The sequence below is a fragment of the Neoarius graeffei genome, chromosome 15 (assembly GCF_027579695.1).
Source record: "Neoarius graeffei isolate fNeoGra1 chromosome 15, fNeoGra1.pri, whole genome shotgun sequence".
Classification (NCBI taxonomy): domain Eukaryota; kingdom Metazoa; phylum Chordata; class Actinopteri; order Siluriformes; family Ariidae; genus Neoarius; species Neoarius graeffei.
The window spans coordinates 27462929-27485986 of NC_083583.1; the positions used below are offsets into that span (position 1 = coordinate 27462929).

General features: G+C 42.0%; 1 protein-coding gene across 2 annotated transcripts in view; it reads left to right on the forward strand.

Moving 5' to 3' along the window:
* The window catches only part of adamts17 (ADAM metallopeptidase with thrombospondin type 1 motif, 17), a 347817-nt gene that overhangs the window by 35564 nt on the left and 289195 nt on the right, over positions 1-23058 (forward strand). For both annotated transcript variants that reach the window (XM_060941102.1, XM_060941103.1), the window contains exon 4: positions 20051-20223. In XM_060941102.1, the coding sequence (XP_060797085.1) occupies positions 20051-20223 (173 nt within the window). The remainder of the gene's footprint in view (positions 1-20050; positions 20224-23058) is intronic.

Genomic DNA, 23058 nt, shown 5'->3' on the forward strand with positions numbered 1-23058 from the left:
GTGCCTTGAAAAAGTATTCATACCCCTTGAACTTTTTCACGTTTTTCCACCTTACAACCACGAACTTTTATGTGATAGACCAACACAGAGTAGCACATAATTATGAAGTGAAACGAAAATGATAAATGGTCTTCAAAATTTTAAACAAATAAAAATCTGAAAAATGTGGTGTGCATTAGTATTCAGCCCCCCTGCATCAATACTTTGTAGAGCCACCTTTTGCTGCAATTACAGCTGCAAGTCTTTTGTGGTATGTCTCTACCAGCTTTGCACATCTAGACACTGAAATTTTTGCCCATTCTTCTTTGCAAAATAGCTCAAGCTCAGCCAGATTGGATGGAGAGCGTCTGTGAACAGCAATTTTCAAGTCTTGCCACAGATGCTCAATGGGATTTAGGTCTGGACTTTGAGTGGTCCATTCTAACACATGAATATTCTTTGATCTAAACCATTCCATTGTAGCTCTGGCTGTATGTTTAGGGTCATTGTCTTGCTGGAAGGTGAATCTCCTTCCCAGTCTCAAGTCTTTTGCAGCCTCCAACAGGTTTTCTTCCAGGATTGCCCTGTATTTAGCTCCATCTATCTTCCTATCAACTCTGACCAGCTTCCCCGTCCCTGCTGAAGAAAAGCATCCCCATAGCATGATGCTGCCACCACCATGTTTCACAGTGGGGATGGTGTGTGCAGGGTGATGAGCAGTGTTAGTTTTCCGCCACACATAGAGCTTTGCATTTAGGCCAAAAAGTTCAACTTTGGTCTCATCTGACCAAAGCACCTTCCTTCACATGTTTGCTGTGTCCCTTACATGGCTTCTGGCAAACTGCAAACGGGACTTCTTATGCCTGTCTTTCAACAATGGCTTTCTTCTTGCCACTCTTCCAAAAAGGCCAGATTTGTGGAGTTTACGACTTATAGTTGTCCTGTGCACAGATTCCCCCACCTGAGCTGTGGATTTCTGCAGCTCCTCCAGAGTGATCATGGGCCTCTTGGCTGCTTCTCTGGCCAGTGCTCTCCTTGCTCGCTCTGTCAGTTTAGGTGGACGGCCATGTCTTGGTAGGTTTGCAGTTGTGCCATACTTTTTCCATTTTTGAATGATGGATTGAACAGTGCTTCTTGAGATGTTCAGAGCTTGGGATATTTTTTTATAACCTAACCCTGCTTTAAACTTCTCCAGAACTTTATCCCTGACCTGTCTGGTGAATTCTTTGGTCTTCATGATGCTGTTTGTTCTTCAGTGTTCTCTAACAAACCACTGAGGCCTTCATAGAACAAGTGTATTTATGCTGAGAGTAAATTACACACAGTAGGACTCTATTAACTAATTAGATGACTTCTGAAGGCAATTGATTGCACTGGATTGTATTTAGAGGTATCAGAGTACAGGGGGCTGAATACTAATGCACACCACATTTTTCAGATTTTTATTAGTTTAAAATTTTGAAGGCCATTTATAATTTTCGTTTCACTTCACAATTATGTGCTACTCTGTGTTGGTCCATCACATAAAATCTCAATAAAAAACTTTTAAGTTCGTGGTTGTAAGGTGGAAAAATGTGAAAAAGTTCAAGGGGTATGAATACTTTTTCAAGGCACTGTAAAACAATTATTCCACTCAATCTTGTTGCACATGTCTTATAGCCGAATCGGCGCTACGTGCCTCGTTGACTATCAGGTCATATACGACTCGAGTTCATGGAATAATTGTTTAATAGACTCCTGCTTCTGTTCACTTCTGACATCAAGATTGAACAAACAAAATTTTGCTACTGGAATCATTACTCATCTGAAGCACTCAGCACACATTCCACCGATACTCCAACCATTATACTGGTTACCACTTTCTCACAGAAGCAAATACAAGCTATTTCTTATACACCTTCTTTATTATGCATTGCCTTCTTTGCACCATATCTCAGTAAGGTATTCTGTCTTCTCCACTGATCATAGCAACCCTTTTCCTACCATCAGGAAACTTAAAACGGGAAATGATAAGTTGAACCAATCATTTTACTTATAGTGCAGCACTGAATGCAGAAAACTTCACTTGATGCAGACCACCATCATAGTCTGGTTACCTACAAGTGAGCTAACAAGCGAGCTCCAAATGACTGTTTTCAGACATTGGGTTTTTGAACTTTTCAAAAACATCTGCCAAGTTCCAAAAAAACATACTACTGGGTCCAGAACAAACCTCAAAAGTAAAAATTACCTTAAATCACAATGATCTGGAGCTTTATTTCCTGATCCAGTAAAATACATTGACATTGCCAACTGCTATTACAAACTGCACGTTTTTTTTTCTTTTTTCTTTAGCTCACTGGCCATTGGCCGATGAGCTACTGCCATCATGTGTCATCCATTCATCGTCCGTCCGTCTGTCTGTCTGTCTGTCTGTCCATCTACAATTCATGAAAATCGCTACTCCTCACTGAATTTTCAATGGATTTTGATTCTGATTGTTTTGTTTGGAAGATCTAATCAGTCTGCAAAAAAGTTACTCCCTGGTTTTGTGATTTCTCATTAATAAGTTGCTAATTAGGCTGGTTAATGAACTTTCAGGAAAATCGCTACTCCTCCCTGAGTTTTCGCTGGATTTTGATTCTGATTGTTTTATTTTGAAGATTAAATTGTTCTCATGAAGGACAACTTCTGTAATTATAAACGAGTCTGGTTTCTCACGGTACGGCCGTGTGAGCTGCTGCGTCGCTGACGCTCTGTTTTTTTTTTTATTCTGCTTATTTTATTATTGGACAATTTTTTTTTATATATATATATATATATATATATATATATATATATATATAGTATAACATATACAGAATCTATTATGATAATTACACTGGGTCCATCTCCACCTCCCTGACCCCTCCAGGATCGCACAAGACTCAGGAGCTGTCCCTTGCAAAAATCACCCATTTTGTAACGACACTTATTGCCATCTCTAATCTTTTTTCTTAATATCTTAATTTTGGGCTGGCGGCACGGTGGTGTTTAGCAGTTAGCACTGTTGCCTCACAGCAAGAAGGCTCTGGGTTCAAGCCCAGCAGCTGGCGAGGGCCTTTCTGTGCGGAGTTTGCATGTTGTCCGCGTGGGTTTCCTCCGGGTGCTCCGGTTTCCCCCACAGTCCAAAGACATGCAGGTTAGGTTAACTGGTGACTCTAAATTGACCGTAGGTGTGAATGTGAGTGTGAATGGTTGTCTGTGTCTCTGTGTCAGCCCTGTGATGACCTGCCAACTTGTCCAGGGTGTACCCCGCCTTTCGCTTGTAGTCAGCTGGGATAGGCTCCAGCTTGCCTGCGACCCTGTAGAACAGGATAAGCAGCTACAGATAATGGATGGATGGATGGATCTTAATTTTGTTCATACTGCTGAAAGACATGAAACAGTCCTGTTTGAGCAGCTGTTGTGATTTCTAATGTCTCTGTGGTCAGTGTTGCTAAATTTCTTTTGGAGCATGCTCTTGTATCATATCAATACTGTGAGAAAGTGAGAGTCAAGAGAAGTGAGAGATGGAGAGCTAACTACCTAGATAGCTTGCTGGTTTGATAAATCCCTCTGGTAGTTGTGGGATTTGAAACCATGCAAGTTAGGCCATACAGTTCACTCGTGCTTCAGTGAGTCATTCATTCATTTTCTGTAAACACTTTATTCTGGGCAGGGTCATGGTGGATCCGGAATATCCAGGAACACTGGGTGTGAGGTGGGACAATTCACTGCGTATGAAACACATATGCGCGCGCGTGCACACACACACACACACACACACACACACACACACCTAAGGGCAATGTAGTGTAACCAGTCCATCTACTTGCATGATTCTGAACAGTGGGAGGAAAGCGGAGAACTTGGAGGACCCTCACGCAGACACAAGGAGAACATGCAGAACTCCATACAGAGAGTAATCTGAGCTCTGGAGCTGTGAGGCATTACATTACATTACATTATACTACATTACATTGCATTACATTTAATGGCGTTTATCAGACGCTCTTATCCAAAGCCACGTACAACATACCCAAAGCAGCCTGGGGAGCAGCTGGGGGTTCAGTGCCTTGCTCAAGGGCCCTTCAGCCATTCCTGCTGGTCCAAGAAATCAAACCAGCGACTTTTTGGTCCCAAAGCTGCTTCTCTAACCATTAAGCCATGGCTTTCCCCCGAGAGGCAGCAACACTATCTGCTGCAGCATTATACCATAGACACATCATTATTTAAAGGCTTAGCAGAGATTGACGTTTCAGTTTTTTGACAAAAGTTCAAGGTTTAAGAGAAGGAACTGTTCCTGCAAACAGGAACAATATCCAACTCAAACACAATAACTGGAATGTTATCTGACATCAGCACAGACTGTGCGTCGTCTTAGAACTTGTACAAAGGTTAAGTGCAACAGCAATTTCTCCTTTTCATTGGCTTTGATTGAGTCTACCATTTGGCTTGAACCAAGAAACGTACCATGAAATGCACCCTCAATGTTATATAACCAGCTCTTAATTTTCACAGAAACAACTACCTGAAGGGGCAACAGCCACCTGAATGTTGGCAACATGTGTGAATAAATTCTTTCCATATGTCCATATCAGGACTTCAAGTAACCACAACTGAAAAAAAGAGATGGGAATTGGGGGAATGAAAGAAAGAAGGGATTAGAGCCAATCATATGTCTGGGGATCTTGAAGGCTGAGTGGGGTCTGTATGATTGTGTGCAAATGTGGTTGGACTTAACTGCTCTGTAGTGAAACTCCAGGTGCTTTAGCCATTCTGTTATAACCAGTACCTGATGTCTACAGAGATGCACGAGAAGACAGAATTTGGCGGGGGGGAGAGGAGGTGGTAAGGGGGGGATTATTTCCTCTGCTTTGTCGTATGTTCCAGGCTGTTTCAAGACCATGCCAGAAGTTCTTATCTCCTCCCTGTCTTTCTCTTTTTCTCTCTCTCATCAGCCTATGTGTTGAAAAGTTGTGAGAGAACTGCAGCCCTGAAACCCCTACCACTACCAAACCACACTATCCCAGGAGAAAGATACCGAATGAGACAGACTGTATATCCATTAAACTTTGTTTCCTTAGTACTTCAGAGGGTTCCCTATGCATACATGTGCGTGCGCGCGCACACACACACACACACACACACACACACAGTCTGGATGTGTAAGGGAAGCTCATGTTACACCGAGGACAGAGTGGGAGTGTTAAAAGCAACAGAAGGAGGCGATCTGTGACTCTTGCCTTCTCCTCTCGCAATCTCTTCCATCTGGGCCGGTGAAATACGGCCGCATTGACACACCGGTCGCATTGGAACATTGTTGTGCAATCTGTGGAAAGGTTGCGCTCGATCCGTTTGCACAGATATGCAAGTCAGGAAACATAAACGTGCAAACTACAAAAGTAAAATACCAGTCCATTCATTTACATTTTTATTCATTTGTCAGATGCGTTTATCCAGAGCAACGTATACATAAAGTAGGATGATATGATCCAAACATTAAGCCTAATCGAGGGTTAAAGATCTTCCTCAAGAGCCCAAAACAGAGTCTCAGGCACGTGTGGGATTTGAAGCCGCAATCTTTTGGCCACTAGTGCCGATATACCCCCCATATTCCTATTTGTCTCTGGTGTTGTTATATTTCCACTATGAATGGGATGGGAGGAGACTGTTCATTTAAACAAAGTGAAGGACTAACTGGAATGAGATGCCGACTGGGATCAAAGAGGAAGAAAGGGTGTGGTGTTGCTTCAGAAGACCCAAGAGGAGGAGCGGACTCGCTCTTCGCCTGAAGGAGATAGCAGGCGAGGGAGTGGACCTTGCATAATTAGGTGTGTCTGCTCTAACCGAGAAGTCTGTCCCATGAGCTTGAATTACACTATGTACACGAAAGGCTTGCTGGTTTATTCTCTCTGATTCCATGAGACCATGTCCGGATCTTGTTTTATGTAGTAATACACCTACAAAATGGTGTCAAAGAAGGAGAATGCAGTCCTTTTAAAAAGGAGCAGAAGAGAACGGGTAGTTGAAAAAGTGTGAGGTAGTGTGGGTTTGGTGCAAAACTGAAAGAAGGAAAATAGAGAGAACGGTCATCAGATGAACACAGAGAAAAGGAAGCTTAGAAAGGTTTAGGTGTGGAAAGTACATTTTAATTTATTCATCTGACAGGTGACTTGACAAGGAAGGCTTAATCCAGTCCAAGTCTAGAGCTGAAGAATTCAGGGTCTCTGGAAGGCCAAAGACTTGAGTGAATGTTCCTGTCACTGGCTAATACTGGAGCAGGAGAAGCAGGGGAAACAGTCACATGGTGATGAAAAAGAGGATAGGACTGATGCTGAGGGGCGATTCGGAAAATTTTCAGGTTAAGCCTCGGTCACAACCGGCCGTACGTGCTCCTATGGCCGGTCTACGTGCAAAAAACGCAAGAAACGCACGGAGGGCGCGCGTGTGACGTGCTGATTTTTGAGCCGTAGACTGGCCGCAGAGGTTCTTTGTCATGTCAAACAAACTCTACGGACGCTTACGGTTTATTCAGGTTGCAAGACAAACTTACGGCCAACGTGCGTCTTTCTCCATGAACAAAAAAAACTCAGCGATTTGGGAAACGCCAAAAATTGCACGGCCAAAAAAATCGTACGTCCAGTTGTGACCTAGGCTTTATAGAGGCTCCCATCTCATTTCTTCACCATCTTACCAAGTGTTCAGGTCTTAGTCATGGCCAATTTCCACCCCACTGTGTATAACCCCAAATCAGAAAAAGTTGGGACGGTATATTGAAATTAAAACTGAAAATAATGATTTGTAAATAACCTTTGACCTGTATTGCATTCAAAACAACACAGCAGCACATTATTTGATGTTTTACTTCATGAATTTTATTCTGTCCAAAATAAACACTTCAATTTTGATTCTTGAAACACATTTCAAAAAAAGCTGGGATGGCAAAGCATTTACCACTTTATAATCTTGCCATTCCTTCTCACAACACTTTAAAAGATGTTTAGGCACCAAAGACACCAAGTAATGAACCGTTTCAGGTGTTTTGTCCCCTTCTTCCTGCAAACAGGTCTTCAGGTGTGCAACAGTACGGGGTCGCTGTCAGATTTTTGTTTCAAAATTGACTACACATTTTCTATTGGGGGCAGAGGTGACAGGCACCCTGTTCTTCCACAGCTATGCTTTTGTAACGTGTGCAGAATGTAGTTTTGCATTGTCTTGTTGAAATCTCCCTGGAAAAGATGTCGTCTTGAAGGCAGCATATGTTGCTCCAAAATCTCAATGCACTTCTCTGCATTAATGATGCCATCACAGAAGTGTAAGTTACCTTTGCCAAGGGCAGTGACACAACCCCATACCATGACACACCCTGGCTTTTGGACTTGTTGCTGGAAACAGTTTGGAAGGTCCTTTTTGTGTTTGATCCAGAGCACATAGCGTCCATTTTTTTTTTTTTTACAAAAAAGACCTGGAATACTGATTCGTCTGACCACAATACATGTTTCCACTGTGTGATGGTCCATCCCAGATGACTCCGAACCCAAAGAAGTCAACGGTGCTTCTGGACACAGTTAACATAAGGCTTCCTTTTTGCACAGTAAAGTTTTAACTGGCATTTGCGGATGTAACTCTGTATTGTAGTGCTTGATAAAGGTTTGCCAAAGTAATCCTGAGCCCATGTGGTTATCATCTATAGATGAATGATGGTTCTTGATACAGTGCCGTCTGAGGGATCGGAGATCACAAGTGTTCAGCTTTGGCTTGCGCCCTTGTCCTTTTATGCACTGAAATTCCTCCAAATTCCTTGAATTGTTTAATGATATATTAAGCACCGTGATGTATCCAAATCCCTTTCTAGCTTTCTTTCAGGAACATTGTTTTTAAGCAATCAATAATTTTCTCATGCATTTAATGACAAACTGGAGATCCTCGTCTCATCTTTGCTTCTCAGAGACTAGGCCTCTGCATGCTCTTGCGACAAGGCTTTCGCAGACAGCTTTTCGCAGACAGTTGTAATTTATCGTTGAGCGGGGAGTAATAGGCGTGCGCGATGTTATTCACCGCTACAACGCAAGGGGGCGCGAAGTCGCGAAATCGCTAGGAGTAGTTGGTGGGTGTGGTTAGTGGAGTGTTTATCCTCCGGTTACTTATAATGACTAGAACTGGAGTCGTATAGATGTACGTACTTCCTCACTTCCTCGATCAACCGCTCTTCGTGCTGCTCCATCTTCGCTCGTGTTTTTAAAAATGGCGGTCGTGAAAACAAAACAAACCGGGAAAGTAGGGAAGCGGAAGTGCGTGTACAGCGGATGTAGAGTGGACCAATCAGAGCCCTCTTGTCTGCGACGCTGTCTGCGAGGCTTCTGCGGTGGCCACAATTTTTGGGAGGTGCGCACAGAGCGTCTGCGAAGGTGGGGGGGCTACGCAGACGCTATCTGCGACACCGTCTGCGAGGACTGCGTTGTCAGCATAAATTGGCCTTAAGCCTTTCCTGGATACTGATTATGTCCCAAATCATGATTGTGTACCAAATCATGATCACTTGTTGACATCACTAACAGGTGATCACCAACAAGTGAAAACTTGAAATACACTCACCGGCCACTTTATTAGGAACACCCATCCACCTACTGTTTGATGCAGTTCTCTAATCAGCCGATCCTTTGACAGCAGCACAATGCATAAAATCATGCAGATACAAATCAAGAGCTTCAGTTAATGTTCACTTCAAACATCAGAATGGGAAAAATTATTGTGATCTCAGGGGCGGCACGGTGGTGTAGTGGTTAGCGCTGTCGCCTCACAGCAAGAAGGTCCTGGGTTCGAGCCCCGGGGCCGGCGAGGGCCTTTCTGTGTGGAGTTTGCATGTTCTCCCCGTGTCCGCGTGGGTTCCCTCCGGGTGCTCCGGTTTCCCCCACAGTCCAAAGACATGCAGGTTAGGTTAACTGGTGACTCTAAATTGACCGTAGGTGTGAATGTGAGTGTGAATGGTTGTCTGTGTCTATGTGTCAGCCCTGTGATGACCTGGCGACTTGTCCAGGGTGTACCCCGCCTTTCGCCCGTAGTCAGCTGGGATAGGCTCCAGCTTGCCTGCGACCCTGTAGAAGGATAAAGCGGCTAGAGATAATGAGATGAGATGAGATTGTGATCTCAAAGTGTGACTTTCACTGTGGCATGGGTGTTGGTTTCAGCCAGATGGACTGGTTTGAGTAATTCAGAAACTGCTGATCTCCTGGGGTTTTCACACAACAGTCTCTAGAGTTTACACAGAATGGTACAAAAAACATTGAGTGAGTGACAGTTCTATGGGTGGAAACATCTTGCTGATCAGAGGAAAATGGCCAGATTGGTTCAAGCTGCCAGGAAGGATATAGCAACTCTTAATAACCATGGTGAGCAGAAAAGTATCTCAGCATGCAACAGCAGAAGACCACATTGGGTTCCACTTGCAAGCCAAGCACAGTAATCTTAGAATCAAGAACAAGTTCCTATTAAAGTGGCCAGTGAGTATATATTGGGTTCATACTGTCTGCCGTGAACTACACGTCAAAGTAAATTTAGAAATCCCTGCTTTCTTTTTTTTATTTGCATTTTTCTTATCATCCCAACTTTTTCTGATTTTGGGGTTGTATTCCCTATTTCTGCTACCAGTCTGGGGGAGTGAGTGAGGAACTCCTATCCCATTTAGAGGCCTGGCTGGTTGACATGGCTTCTTCACGTATCAAGGAAACATGTGTTTCCTTGATACGTGAAGTTGGCCCATCATTGGCCTGACCCATCAAGCAATTTCCTAGCTGAATATGCATGGTTGAGAATAATTTTAGCTGATCTATCCATAAGGCTGATGAGCTGTTGCCATGGTGTGTCGTCCGTCCGTCGTCCACAATTCAGTTAAATTGTATCTCCTCTGTCAATTCTCCATGGATGTCCGTTCCAATTATTTTGTTTGAAAGAACTCATCACTCTGCACAAAACTTGGTCATTGCTTTGTCAAATTTTTTGCTAACGAGTTAGTAATTAGGGCGGCACGGCGGTGTAGTGGTTAGCGCTGTCGCCTCACAGCAAGAAGGTCCTGGGTTCGAGCCCCGGGGCCGGCGAGGGCCTTTCTGTGCGGAGTTTGCATGTTCTCCCCGTGTCCGCGTGGGTTTCCTCCGGGTGCTCCGGTTTCCCCCACAGTCCAAAGACATGCAGGTTAGGTTAACTGGTGACTCTAAATTGACCGTAGGTGTGAATGTGAGTGTGAATGGTTGTCTGTGTCTATGTGTCAGCCCTGTGATGACCTGGCGGCTTGTCCAGGGTGTACCCCGCCTTTCGCCCGTAGTCAGCTGGGATAGGCTCCAGCTTGCCTGCGACCCTGTAGAAGGATAAAGCGGCTAGAGATAATGAGATGAGATGAGTTAGTAATTAGGCCAAATTAACAAATTTTCCAGGCTTCTCACTAGAATTTTATCTCCTCTCTCATTTCTCATCCGATTCCAGTTCTGATCTATGTTTTGGGTCGATCTTTCCATGAGGAACAAAACTTGGTTGTTTGTTTGTTGATTTTCCACTTGTAAACAATTTGTTTACAATTTCATTTATTTTCAGTTAAATCATATCTCCTCCCTCTATTCTCAGTGGATTTCAGTTTGGATTGTTTTGTTTGAAAGAACTAGACCTTCTGCAGAACACTTGGTCGTTGTATTGTCAAATTTTTGCTAACAAACTGCTAATTAGGTCAACTTCGCAGATTTTGGGACTTTTCACTAGAATTGTATCTCCTCTCGCAGTTCTCACCCAATTTCAGTCCTGATCGATGTTTTGGGTAGATCTTCCCTCAGGAACAAAACTTGGTCATTTGTTTGTTGATTTTCTTGTTGTAAACAATTTGTTTACAACTTTGTTTATTTTCAGTTAAATCATGTCTCCTCCATCAGTTCTCAATGGATTTCAGTTCTGATTGTTTTGTTTGAAAGAACTAGTCCTTCTGCACAAAACTCTGTCGTTGCATTGTCAATTTTTGCGAACAAATTAGTAATTAGGTCAACTTAACAAATTTTCTTCTTACTAGAATTGTATCTCCTTTCTCGGACTATTGGTGTTTTGGGTAGATCTTCTCTTGGGGAACAAAATTTAGTCCTTTGTTGATTTTCCTGTTGTAAACAATTTGTCGTGGAGGTTGGTCCTCTGTCACATTGTTACATTTCAGTTCTGTTTGATGTTTTGGTCGTCATGGTTGTTTTGATGGCAGGCCAGATGAGCTACTATGTCTTTGACATTCTGGTCCTAGTCTGTTTATGCATGGATAGATAGACATCCATGATTGGCTTGCTTCACATGAAAGAAAGGAGAGGGAAACAAGTCAATCTTTCCCACCTAGACAGTAAAGCCAGTTAGGGTTCCTTGAACTCCTGGTTATGGATGACTGTGTTAATCTCCTGATGATGGAGTGAAACGGCATTTAAGGAGACCATGTCAGCATAACGTTAATGCCAAAACAGTTTTTGGAAATTCTAATACAAGTATGTGAACCAGTCAGTGTCAGTGAAGTGGAAAAATGATATTTAACAACTGGTGAAAATAAAGTCCCTAGACAAAAAATAAGCCACATCCACAAATAACAGGGCATTATTGTCCAATATCGATAGGCAGCTGACATTGATATTTGTAAGTTAGTATAAAACTGAATGCTCAGTCGTAGGCCAGATTCTGAGTTTGTGTTCTGTGCTTCATGTCCAAACAAAACACATCACTGACACTTCCACAGTCTCCGATGGCAACTGGTGAGTGTATTGGCGCCAAATCTGTGTGTGATTTGTTTGGGAAGCATGTAGATACACTTGGATATTTTGGCCTACAAAATCACTGGAGTCTATGGTGGCATGATTGGATTGGTGCTGTTGTTAGGGCGAGGGAAGGGTAGTCAAGCATTAGGAAAGAAATGACATGTAATTTTTGTGTCCAGGGATCTTATTCACAGATCAGATGTGCTCCATTTCTCAAAAACAGCAATCCCCACTGTACAGCTCAAGAAAAAAAAAATCTAATATTGGCATTGGCAGTATTATTTAAATGGTAATAGCTGCTTCTTTGAAGCATAGAGCTCTGTGAATATTTTATGGGTAAAGTACATGAGTGCATTAGGTGCATCTGATGAAGTGGAGTTTAAAAATGAATGAAGTATTTCAAGACAAAGGGCATCTCTCGGATTTGGTTTAAAAATACTTTTCTACAAAGATCCCGACAATTAATCATTGTTTTTATCTGGCATACAGATATCTATCTTGTGTAGTCGCAGCTGTCCGTAATAGATCCAACATATTTGTGATGGAGCTGGAAACTGTTTTTTTTTTTTTTTTTCCTGATTTGAATCACTATGAGCTGCGGTCTGCCTCCGAACCAGACGGAATTCCAAAAATGTTGGAACTTTTCTCCGAATTACCCTCATGAAAATCCAGAACAACTTCCAATTCATCACCGCCCATTCCTTTCCCTTTCAGCTTGCTCTCTCTCTTCACTCCGACTTGGACATTTTTATTCCACTCACTGGCTTTTTGGCCTTCAAATAGCAGACGTGCACGCACACAGGCATACGCTACGGAAGCTGGAGCAGGACTGGGGTATGAAGTGCACATTCCCCATTTTTGTGCATAAGTCTATTTTAGAGGAAGGTTCTTGGGTTCAGTATTTCCCGACTTGAAACACACCTGATCAACTAATTATAATGTTTTTCATGAGTTGGATCAGGTTAGGGAAAACTGTGCAAGGCTGTGTGTCCACAGGACTGAAGTTAAAAACGCCTGATTTAGAGTCAAGCACCCGGTTTAGCTGTCAGCCAAAGGACTCCTATGAACACAGACTAAAGTGAAGAAAGACATTTTCTAACACACACCATGTATTTCAAATTCTCAGATTTCTCAAGATTATTTTCCTCATTCAAATTTTCTGAGTTATCCTTTTTTTTAAACTGTATTTAAAGGTAGACTGCCTTTCAGATTTTTCAAGTGTAGGTCATAAAAATAATTTTCCCCGACACACAATTATTTTTGTTTAGTGGATCAAAAGCTACTGAATTCGAATCACAGGCTTCCAATTTTATTGGGCTTTTTTAAATTAAAAAATTACAATTCATGAATTTAGGGCCACATGGCCCCAAAGTCTCCGCTTTTTTTTCTTGCTTCACCATGACCCGATTCAAGATACTACGTCATGCATCACATGGTGGGCTTTCCCCGTTCACGCAAGGCATTGTGGGATACAAATTTGAAACATGAGAGGAAAATGGAGGACGTGAGCGTGCGAATGAAACGTGAAAGACCGACAACAGTAACGGAAAGTGAGAAGAAAAGCCGTTATATTTACGAAGGAAAGGAAATGCAGGACCAAACTAATTAATAAATATCGGCGGTCAGCGAGCACCTCCGTGTGATCAGCTGTTCATTTAGCGACAGAATGATGTAACTGTCAGTGCATGGTCAAGGCAAACCTGCGCATGCGCACACAGACTTCCTCTGTCTACTTGATTGCGTGAAGCGAGCAAATTTCATGCATATTATTTGCTTGGGAATCCCTTCAAATTAAATAACCTCCCGGCCACAGAATGGCCTGATGTTTTGTGAGATATTACAGAGATAAATATATATCACAGTGACTAAATTTCAGAGGGAACTAAATTTCACCGATTTTATGAGCTCGAAAGGCCGTCTAGCTTTAAGCTATGATACAAATTTAGCAGGTTGAACTAATGACGACAGCGATCCTAATAGGTGTAACTGGGCTAATAGTCATTGCTGCTACCAAAGCAAGCAGAGCACTAAGTAGAGCAAGATGTGATGCCAGTCACATGCTGAGCTAATGAAAGTTTAAAAAAAAAAAAAAGTGACGTTGCAGAGATTTCTGTGAAAATTAGGATTCACATGAAGCTGCAGTTAGGGCGGCACGGTGGTGTAGTGGTTAGCGCTGTCACCTCACAGCAAGAAGGTCCTGGGTTCGAGCCCTGGGGCCGGCGAGGGCCTTTCTGTGCGGAGTTTGCATGTTCTCCCCGTGTCCGCGTGGGTTTCCTCCGGGTGCTCCGGTTTCCCCCACAGTCCAAAGACATGCAGGTTAGGTTAACTGGTGACTCTAAATTGACCGTAGGTGTGAATGTGAGTATGAATAGTTGTCTGTGTCTATGTGTCAGCCCTGTGATGACCTGGCGACTTGTCCAGGGTGTACCCCGCCTTTCGCCCGTAGTCAGCTGGGATAGGCTCCAGCTTGCCTGCGACCCTGTAGAACAGGATAAAGCGGCTAGAGATAATGAGATGAGATGAAGCTGCAGTTGCTCAAAATATTTAACATGTTCAGAAATGTAAACCTTAAATTAAACAAATTTTCATGCTTATCTGTAAAATATTTGTTATTAGGCTTCAAATTTGAGATTCAATCCATGGTCTCGGCATCACAGAAATCATATGACACTAAATGCTATCTATATGATTAGGGAAAGTGTTATAAAACATATTGAGATTGTGAGTTGAAATCTTGGGACTTTCCAAAAAAAATAAAAAATATTGGGCTTTAAAACCTCAGCAGCTCAGCTGTGTATTTGAATTGGATTTTCCCTGACAAATGAATAATATATGAAATGTTGTAGAAACCCTGCCCTGGGCAAAACCAAATGTTTTAGATGTTTATTGTGAAGGTCACTGACACCATTTAATGTCATAAAAACAGCTACAGTGACTGTGAATATCAAGGTAACAGTGCCTTTTTCTGCAAATTGTGTAAAAAAGTCATTGTGAAGCTCCTTTAGTGAACAGTGTGCAGTAGCTCCTCGAATATACTGTAAATATACCCGGTGACCTGTTAGCATCACATCAGGGGTGAACAAATCACTCATTAACCTGGGCACCCGGGACAAGCAGAGTCCCAGCTATAATTTTTTTTCAGTCATAGTTGCTTTCTCATAATGTGTAACTTTACAATGTGAAAAAGGTAAGATGACTCCACACACCACCACTATCCAACTGAGTGTTGGGATTTTTTTATCGGGGTTGTCTCCCCTAGATCCGCCGCGATTCTGTGACACTAGGGGCGGCACTGAGAGCCACTGCGGATGGTCTTCATCATGTGAGAGGCTAGATGGTGCGGCCACTTGCTAGAATATTGGCCGTGTTTTGCGCATCACATGATGCTGGATATGGGGAGACCAAACTGGGACGCCAGGTGTATCAAGGCTACCCAGAAAGGTACTACTCCTCCAGAGATCCTTGCCCCTCTCTCCACAGTTGCCTGTTAGACGATAACAACCAACAAAAGAAAAAAAAAAAAAAACCTTGCCCCAAAACCTTGCCCCTTATTGATTTGGTGTGTATGTTTTAAGAAAATGCATTTAATTTGGGTGCAATGCTGTAGCTACAGCACACTTTTCTGAATCCCAGCACCTTTTACACAACACACATCAGGTTGCTGGTAGAAGAGGTTTTTTTGGCTTAGCCTTTGGCTGAAGCCTATAGAGGCACCTGTCTGTATGTGCATGTTTAACTGAGTTTGAGCGTGTTTAAGAATGTCATTGGTGTCCCGGCCTCAGGTAGCCATTCCACAGTCGTGGTGTGGTGCCGTTGCATACTAACTATGTAAGTGCCATCTTACCTCAGGTTATGATGTAATCTTCCGTAGCTGAGCAGTCTAGCGTGCCGTCTAGGAAACGAACAGGTTTTGCAACATCGGTTCGAATCCTGGCGTTAAATGTATTTCTGAGCAGACTATTTTTTTTTTCTATTTATATATCGTAACTTCTATCTCCCAATCAGACAAAGGCTGAGCTCAGACCTGCACAGGTCTCGAGTTAGAATCAAGGAACACACAGTTAACATTGACAAGTCAGCAACAAAAAAGTGTTGTGCAAAGCTCTCGTATAGCCCTCCTGCTAGCACATCACCTCACAGTTAAACATCTCATCTCATTATCTCTAGCCGCTTTATCCTGTTCTACAGGGTCGCAGGCAAGCTGGAGCCTATCCCAGCTGACTACGGGCGAAAGGCGGGGTACACCCTGGACAAGTCGCCAGGTCATCACAGGGCCGACACATAGACACAGACAACCATTCACACTCACATTCACACCTACGGTCAATTTAGAGTCACCAGTTAACCTAACCTGCATGTCTTTGGACTGTGGGGGAAACCGGAGCACCCGGAGGAAACCCACGCGGACACGGGGAGAACATGCAAACTCTGCACAGAAAGGCCCTCGCCGGCCACGGGGCTTGAACCCGGACCTTCTTGCTGTGAGGCGACAGCGCTAACCACTACACCACCGTGCCGCCCACAGTTAAACATATATCGAGAGAAAACAAAGATGCTCGTCAGACACAATTGATATATATTTTTTAAACACCAGACCTCACAGCCAAAACGATTGCCAACGACGACTTGTTGACATTTTATCAACAGCTCAAACAGGACGTGCTACATTAAAAGCTTTGTTAATGAATGCTGAGGCGGATAATTGTTTTAGGATAAATACGCAAGTGATTGATTAATTTAAAAAAAAAAATCGTATTTAAAATTTTTTTTTTCAAACTTCAAAAGTAGTATGCAGATGTAATAACAGCGCGGTGCAGACTTTGTCACTTATCTACACCGAGTCACATAAAATACTTTGTTTTGAAATAAATAAAATAAATCACAATTCTACCTTACCTTTGAATAGTTTTATACCAAACTTCGTAGCATCTTTAATGCTTTTAGGAACAGCCTTTTCTTTCATGATTTGCAATTCTTCCTCACTTACGGTGACAAAGTGATTGGCTGCCATTTTGCCGCGTTGCTTGAGGCGATTATTGAGAAATAATCCGACTCTCTTGACCAATCAGTGCGCGTGATTTCCTATAATCACCTTCATATTTATTCTAATTTCTTTTAATCTGCATAAATGCACTTAACTAGCTGAGTAGCTTGCCTTAGATTGCTACATTACATTAGCTACCAGTTTTTAGCCTCAGTCATCAGGACTCTCTCTCTCTCTCTCTCTCTCTCTCTCTCTCTCTCCTTCTCTAATATTGAGGACTTTTCTTTCTGTTAGCAAACCATTTAACAGTTATTCCACAAAATTGAGTCGTACATGAGCTGATAGTCGACGAGCCGCGTAACACCGAATTGGCTCTAAGCCATGTACGACAAGACTGAGTGGAATAACTGTTTTATTCTGTCCACATTCACTAGATTTTGAGAAACAGAACATTTTCTCAAAAACAATGTAGACAAACCGTCAAAATGACAGTAGTGATTTATGAAAAATGCAACAATAATAATTCTTGAAAAAATGAAAAAAAGATACATTCTTACCATCAAATACTTTTATTCCATATTTTGTTGCTTTTTTGTATTTTTGGGATTTTGTTTTCGAGTAGAGTTTTTATTTCGTCCTCAGTTGGTTTAGCAACACACGTCTCCATTTTGTTTTTCTCTACTCATGGTATAGAGGGATCCCGCATGACGTCACCGCGCCGCGAGATTTCGGTAGTCGCCATATTGGAAGACCAAGTACACATCTATGCAAGTACATACATACATAAAACAAACTACACCTGAAATGTAGCCAGGGCCGGTTCTGCCCTAATCTGGACCCGGGTGCAACATCGCGCAACCCCTCCCCCCCCCAAAAAAAAACAAAACACCAGTCTAAATCAGGACAACCAGTGTTCGAACTACGGGGGTACTCGGGGGATCCGAGATCCCCTGAAACAGACATGAGATCCCTTGAAAACATGATTTGGGAAATGTTGGGGGGTCTCTAAAATATTGGCAAAATGATGTTTATTGACATAGCAATCATGTGTAACGGGAAGCATTTACATATCCGAAGTGTTGTGTTTACATCAAAGATAAAATAAACCGATATGACAACGACTGCTGCTGCCAGGTTGGTTGTTGAGTAGCCTGACTGTTTTTTTTCTTGTGTGTGGTATCATTGTTGACGCGAGGTTGTTTTTTGAACATGCCAATGCGGACACGATTTCCCCTGATGAGTTATGACTTCAGAAGCGATGCGTGTGTGGAGTCCGCGTGATATGTGCGTAAGATAGGCTTCTCGTGTGTTTGGAGATCCGTGCTCCGAGACAAGCGCAAGCACCCCCCAGGGAAAAAAGGGACCCCCCGAAAATATCGGCATAGTTCGAACACTGAGGACAACCATCACATAACTATAAACATTTTAGATCAACTATTTTAACTAAATGGGCTATAATAAATAAGCCTGCAGGCAGCCACGGTGGGCTGCCTCAGAAAAGTAACCATTCAATGACACAACTGAAAGCCTGCAGCCACGGCGGGCTGCCTCAGAAAAGTAACCATTTGTCCTACCTTAAAACTCGTTTTGCATTTTCTGCCTCCTTTTTTGTATTTTCGACCCTGCGTTTATTTTCTTTCCTTTTCTGAAAACCCGATTTGTGTCCAGACATTTTGTTCTGCTACCAACGAACTAACTCGTCAGGTCTCGGCTCTCGAGTCCGCGATGAAGGGCGACAATTGATACATTTTTACAAACAGCCAATAAACAGCCAATAGGGAGGTTGCAACGTTCAGGCTCTCCTTTGCTCACAGACACTCAGTAATGCACTTATTCTCTGTCTCCTGGCAGAAAGCTCCTTGGTTTGCTCCCCTTGTGTCTCAATCACAGCTGGTATTCTGAAGAACGACTTCTTTTCACCTTTCCCATCAGCTTTGTTGGAACACCCTAACACAGCACAAAAGTTTACCATTGTAGGTTTATGATGAATCAAGTGCCTCGTGGGTTTAAATTCCGCGCGCTGCCATTATTTCCCCCTGATCGCGAGTTTGTTGGTCTTCCAATATGGCGCAGGGTCTGTTTACTTCCGGTTTCCGGTGACGTCAGTGGGAAGGGTCTATATGAGCTGATATCCTAGTAGTAGAGTAGCCAATCAGAGCGCGCGATTGCTCATATCCAGTGAATGTGGACAGAATAAATGTTATATAGGAAGAAAAAAATACATGGCTATGCTTTCTCTAGCTTTTCGTATCCAGACACATTTTTGAATCTTTTGACATTGATAGATCATTCCATAGCGAACCAGTGTATTATTGGGTCAGTACAAGAATGCTTACTGAAGCTCGGAAAATGTTCCCTGTCTGTCATAGCAGGCCAAGGAAATGGTTCTTCCAGTCATAGCCTGCTGTAAAAACAAACACACCTTCCCATGATTAAAGGCAGCTGAGCTATTCACTGCTTATCAGCTTGCAAAGATACAAGCAATTAGTCTACTCCAGTCTTAACAACTGTTCACTTCACCCCCACTGATCGCCTGAGGTTGAAAAGACTTTAACAACGTCATAGCATTAGCTTGAGAGCTTCTGATCATATCTGTTTACATTTTAGTAATAATTCACGGTAATGAAGTGGTGTAAAGCTGTTTGTTCAAATACCACATGGTTCTTAGCTTGGTTGAGTCACTACACTTGGTGTACGTTGTGGACATTGCAGTTTTTGCTGAACAATTGCTTTAAAAACAGCCCCGATAGGGAACCAGGTCCAAAGTGACCAATTTGTTTGAAACAGCCTCAAGAAACTTCAGCCAGATATTCAGCTGTGAGCAGGCATTACAAGTCCTGCTTTTTATGATCTACAGTGTGATATGGAGTGTGTGTTGGTGCTAATGTTGGTGTGTCTTTGTCCTCTGTTGATACTTAGGGTCTTAATTTGTAGCGAGGGCATTGAGCAGGTGTGTACTGTATGTGTGTTCGGATTGTTTAGTTATCTGTTATGTGTGTCTGTGTATTTTTTTTTTCTTTATCAAAGCGGTTAGAGATAATGAGATGAGATGAGCTCTTAATTTGTAGGTTCGATATTAACACTGTGTGTACTGACAAGTCTGTGTTTCTTTGAACCACTGGTATTCACATTTTGAAGATAGTAAGACACCACACCCTGGTAAAGTGGGTGTAGGGTGAACATGAATTGTGATTGGTTAGCTTATGTGTCATTTTAGTAATATTAGTAATATTGAATAATATTTACGACTTTTAAACACATACTATTTTTCTGGTTGTGTGTGTGTGTGTGTGTGTGTGTGTGTGTGCGTGCGTGTGTGCAGGGAAGCGTAAGGATCGGCGGTCTAAAACCACAGAGGATGCTCGTGGGAGGAGAAATGCCATCCGGATGAGCGGAGAATACACTGTAGAGTCGGTGCTGGTGGCTGATGCAGACATGGTGCAGTACCATGGAGCCGAGGCAGCGCAGCGTTTCCTCCTTACTGTCATGAACATGGTGGGTCACACACACACAGCTAAACACAAAATTAAGTATATGTAATCTTACTCTCAGTGGTTCCTGACTTTTTGGGCACTGTTTATATTGTACAGGTTTTATAATAGAAATAAACTTAATGGTTAATCTGATGTTTAAACTTGTAATATATAAATAATATTGGCTGGCTTTTTTCATGGTATATCAGATATATTCCATTCAGCTCACATGATATTGAACGAGTCAAAGATGAGTTCAATATCATGCTAGCTGAATGGAATATATCTGATATACCATGAAAAAAGCCAGCCAATAATATTATTATTATTATTATTATTATTATTATACTACATACACATTCCTTTTGGGTGTTCACCGCATCTTTGTCTTTCAAAATTCTCTCAAAATCTTCCATATTTAACAAAACAAACCTGGCGGCCATGTTTGTTTACAAATTGTCACAGTCGCTTGCTAGAAACAGAAGTTTTACATCTCTGATGTGTGACATCATGTCGTCTTAACAGCCATGCAATATCATAAACCATATTCAACACTCATTCTCCATTGGGTAGAGTGACGTAATACATGCAGGATAAGCAATATGCTAACAATATTGCATGCTATCAAACCAAATGAATGAAACCCGCTAGAAGGGAATAGAATCCATGTTTTTATTCCATTGAAAAATGTCCTGTATCTATAATAATTAAATAATATTGGCTGGCTTTTCTCGTGGTATATCAGATACATTCCATTCAGCGAGTGCTAGCTGAATGGAATATATCTGACATACCACAAAAAAAGCCATAATTATTATTATTATTATTATTATTATTATTATTATTATTATACATACACATTCAATGGAGCAATTATAGATTTTACAAAAAGTTAAGAACAGGGGGGTAACTTAACAATACTGAATGCTGATTCTGATTGAATGTAATTCAGTGTTCTGTCAATCCAATGTACAAAGTTAAAGTTCGAACAATAAAAATGGTACAAGTCCAAAGAGCCTGAACAACAACCCAACTTGTATACAAACTACAACCCCGATTCCAAAAAAGTTGGGACAAATTACAAATTGTAAATAAAAACAGAATGCAATAATTTACAAATCACAAAAACTGATATTGTATTCACAATAGAACATAGACAACATATCAAATGTCGAAAGTGAGACATTTTGAAATTTCATGCCAAATATTGGCTCATTTGAAATTTCATGACAGCAACACATCTCAAAAAAGTTGCGACAGGGGCAATAAGAGGCTGGAAAAGTTAAAGGTACAAAAAAGGAACAGCTGGAGGACCAAATTGCAACTCATTAGATCAATTGGCAATAGGTCATTAACATGACTGGGTATAAAAAGAGCATCTTGGAGTGACAGCGGCTCTCAGAAGTAAAGATGGGAAGAGGATCATCAATCCCCCTAATTCTGTGCCGACAAATAGTGGAGCAATATCAGAAAGGAGTTCGACAGTGTAAAATTGCAAAGAGTTTGAACATATCATCATCTACAGTGCATAATATTCTTCCAGATTCAGAGAATCTGGAAGAATCTCTGTGCGTAAGGGTCAAGGCCGGAAAACCATACTGGGTGCCCGTGATCTTCGGGCCCTTAGACGCCACTGCATCACATACAGGCATGCTTCTGTATTGGAAATCACAAAATGGGCTCAGGAATATTTCCAGAGAACATTATCTGTGAACACAATTCACCGTGCCATCCGCCGTTGCCAGCTAAAACTCTATAGTTCAAAGAAGAAGCCGTATCTAAACATGATCCAGAAGCGCAGACGTCTTCTCTGGGCCAAGGCTCATTTAAAATGGACTGTGGCAAAGTGGAAAACTGTTCTGTGGTCAGACGAATCAAAATTTGAAGTTCTTTATGGAAATCAGGGACGCCGTGTCATTCGGACTAAAGAGGAGAAGGACGACCCAAGTTGTTATCAGTGCTCAGTTCAGAAGCCTGCATCTCTGATGGTACGGGGTTGCATTAGTGCGTGTGGCATGGGCAGCTTACACATCTGGAAAGACACCATCAATGCTGAAAGGTATATCCAGGTTCTAGAGCAACATATGCTCCCATCCAGATGACGTCTCTTTCAGGGAAGACCTTGCATTTTCCAACATGACAATGCCAAACCACATACTGCATCAATTACAGCATCATGGCTGCGTAGAAGAAGGGTCCGGGTACTGAACTGGCCAGCCTGCAGTCCAGATCTTTCATCCATAGAAAACATTTGGCGCATCATAAAACGGAAGATACGACAAAAAAGACCTTAGACAGTTGAGCAACTAGAATCCTACATTAGACAAGAATGGGTTAACATTCCTATCCCTAAACTTGAGCAACTTGTCTCCTCAGTCCCCAGACATTTACAGACTGTTGTAAAGAGAAAAGGGGATGTCTCACAGTGGTAAACATGGCCTTGTCCCAACTTTTTGGAGATGTGTTGTTGTCATGAAATTTAAAATCACCTAATTTTTCTCTTTAAATTATACATTTTTCTCATTTTAAACACTTGATATGTCATCTATGTTCTATTCTGAATAAAATATGGAATTTTGAAACTTCCACATCATTGCATTCCGTTTTTATTTACAATTTGTACTTTGTCCCAACTTTTTTGGAATCGGGGTTGTATATCCAGGTTGACAGTTCAAGTTCAAAGTTACTTTTGGTCGGAGTTAATTGTTACATTGCAGTTGTTCAAAACAAAAGGGCTTTCCTGAGTGAAGTCCACGAGTGAAGTCCTCTTGTAAAAGTCTCCATCACTTTTCCTCACCTCCAAGTAGAACTTTGACAATATTTCCACTATTGCTCTCTTTTCCAGTTTTTCGATGTC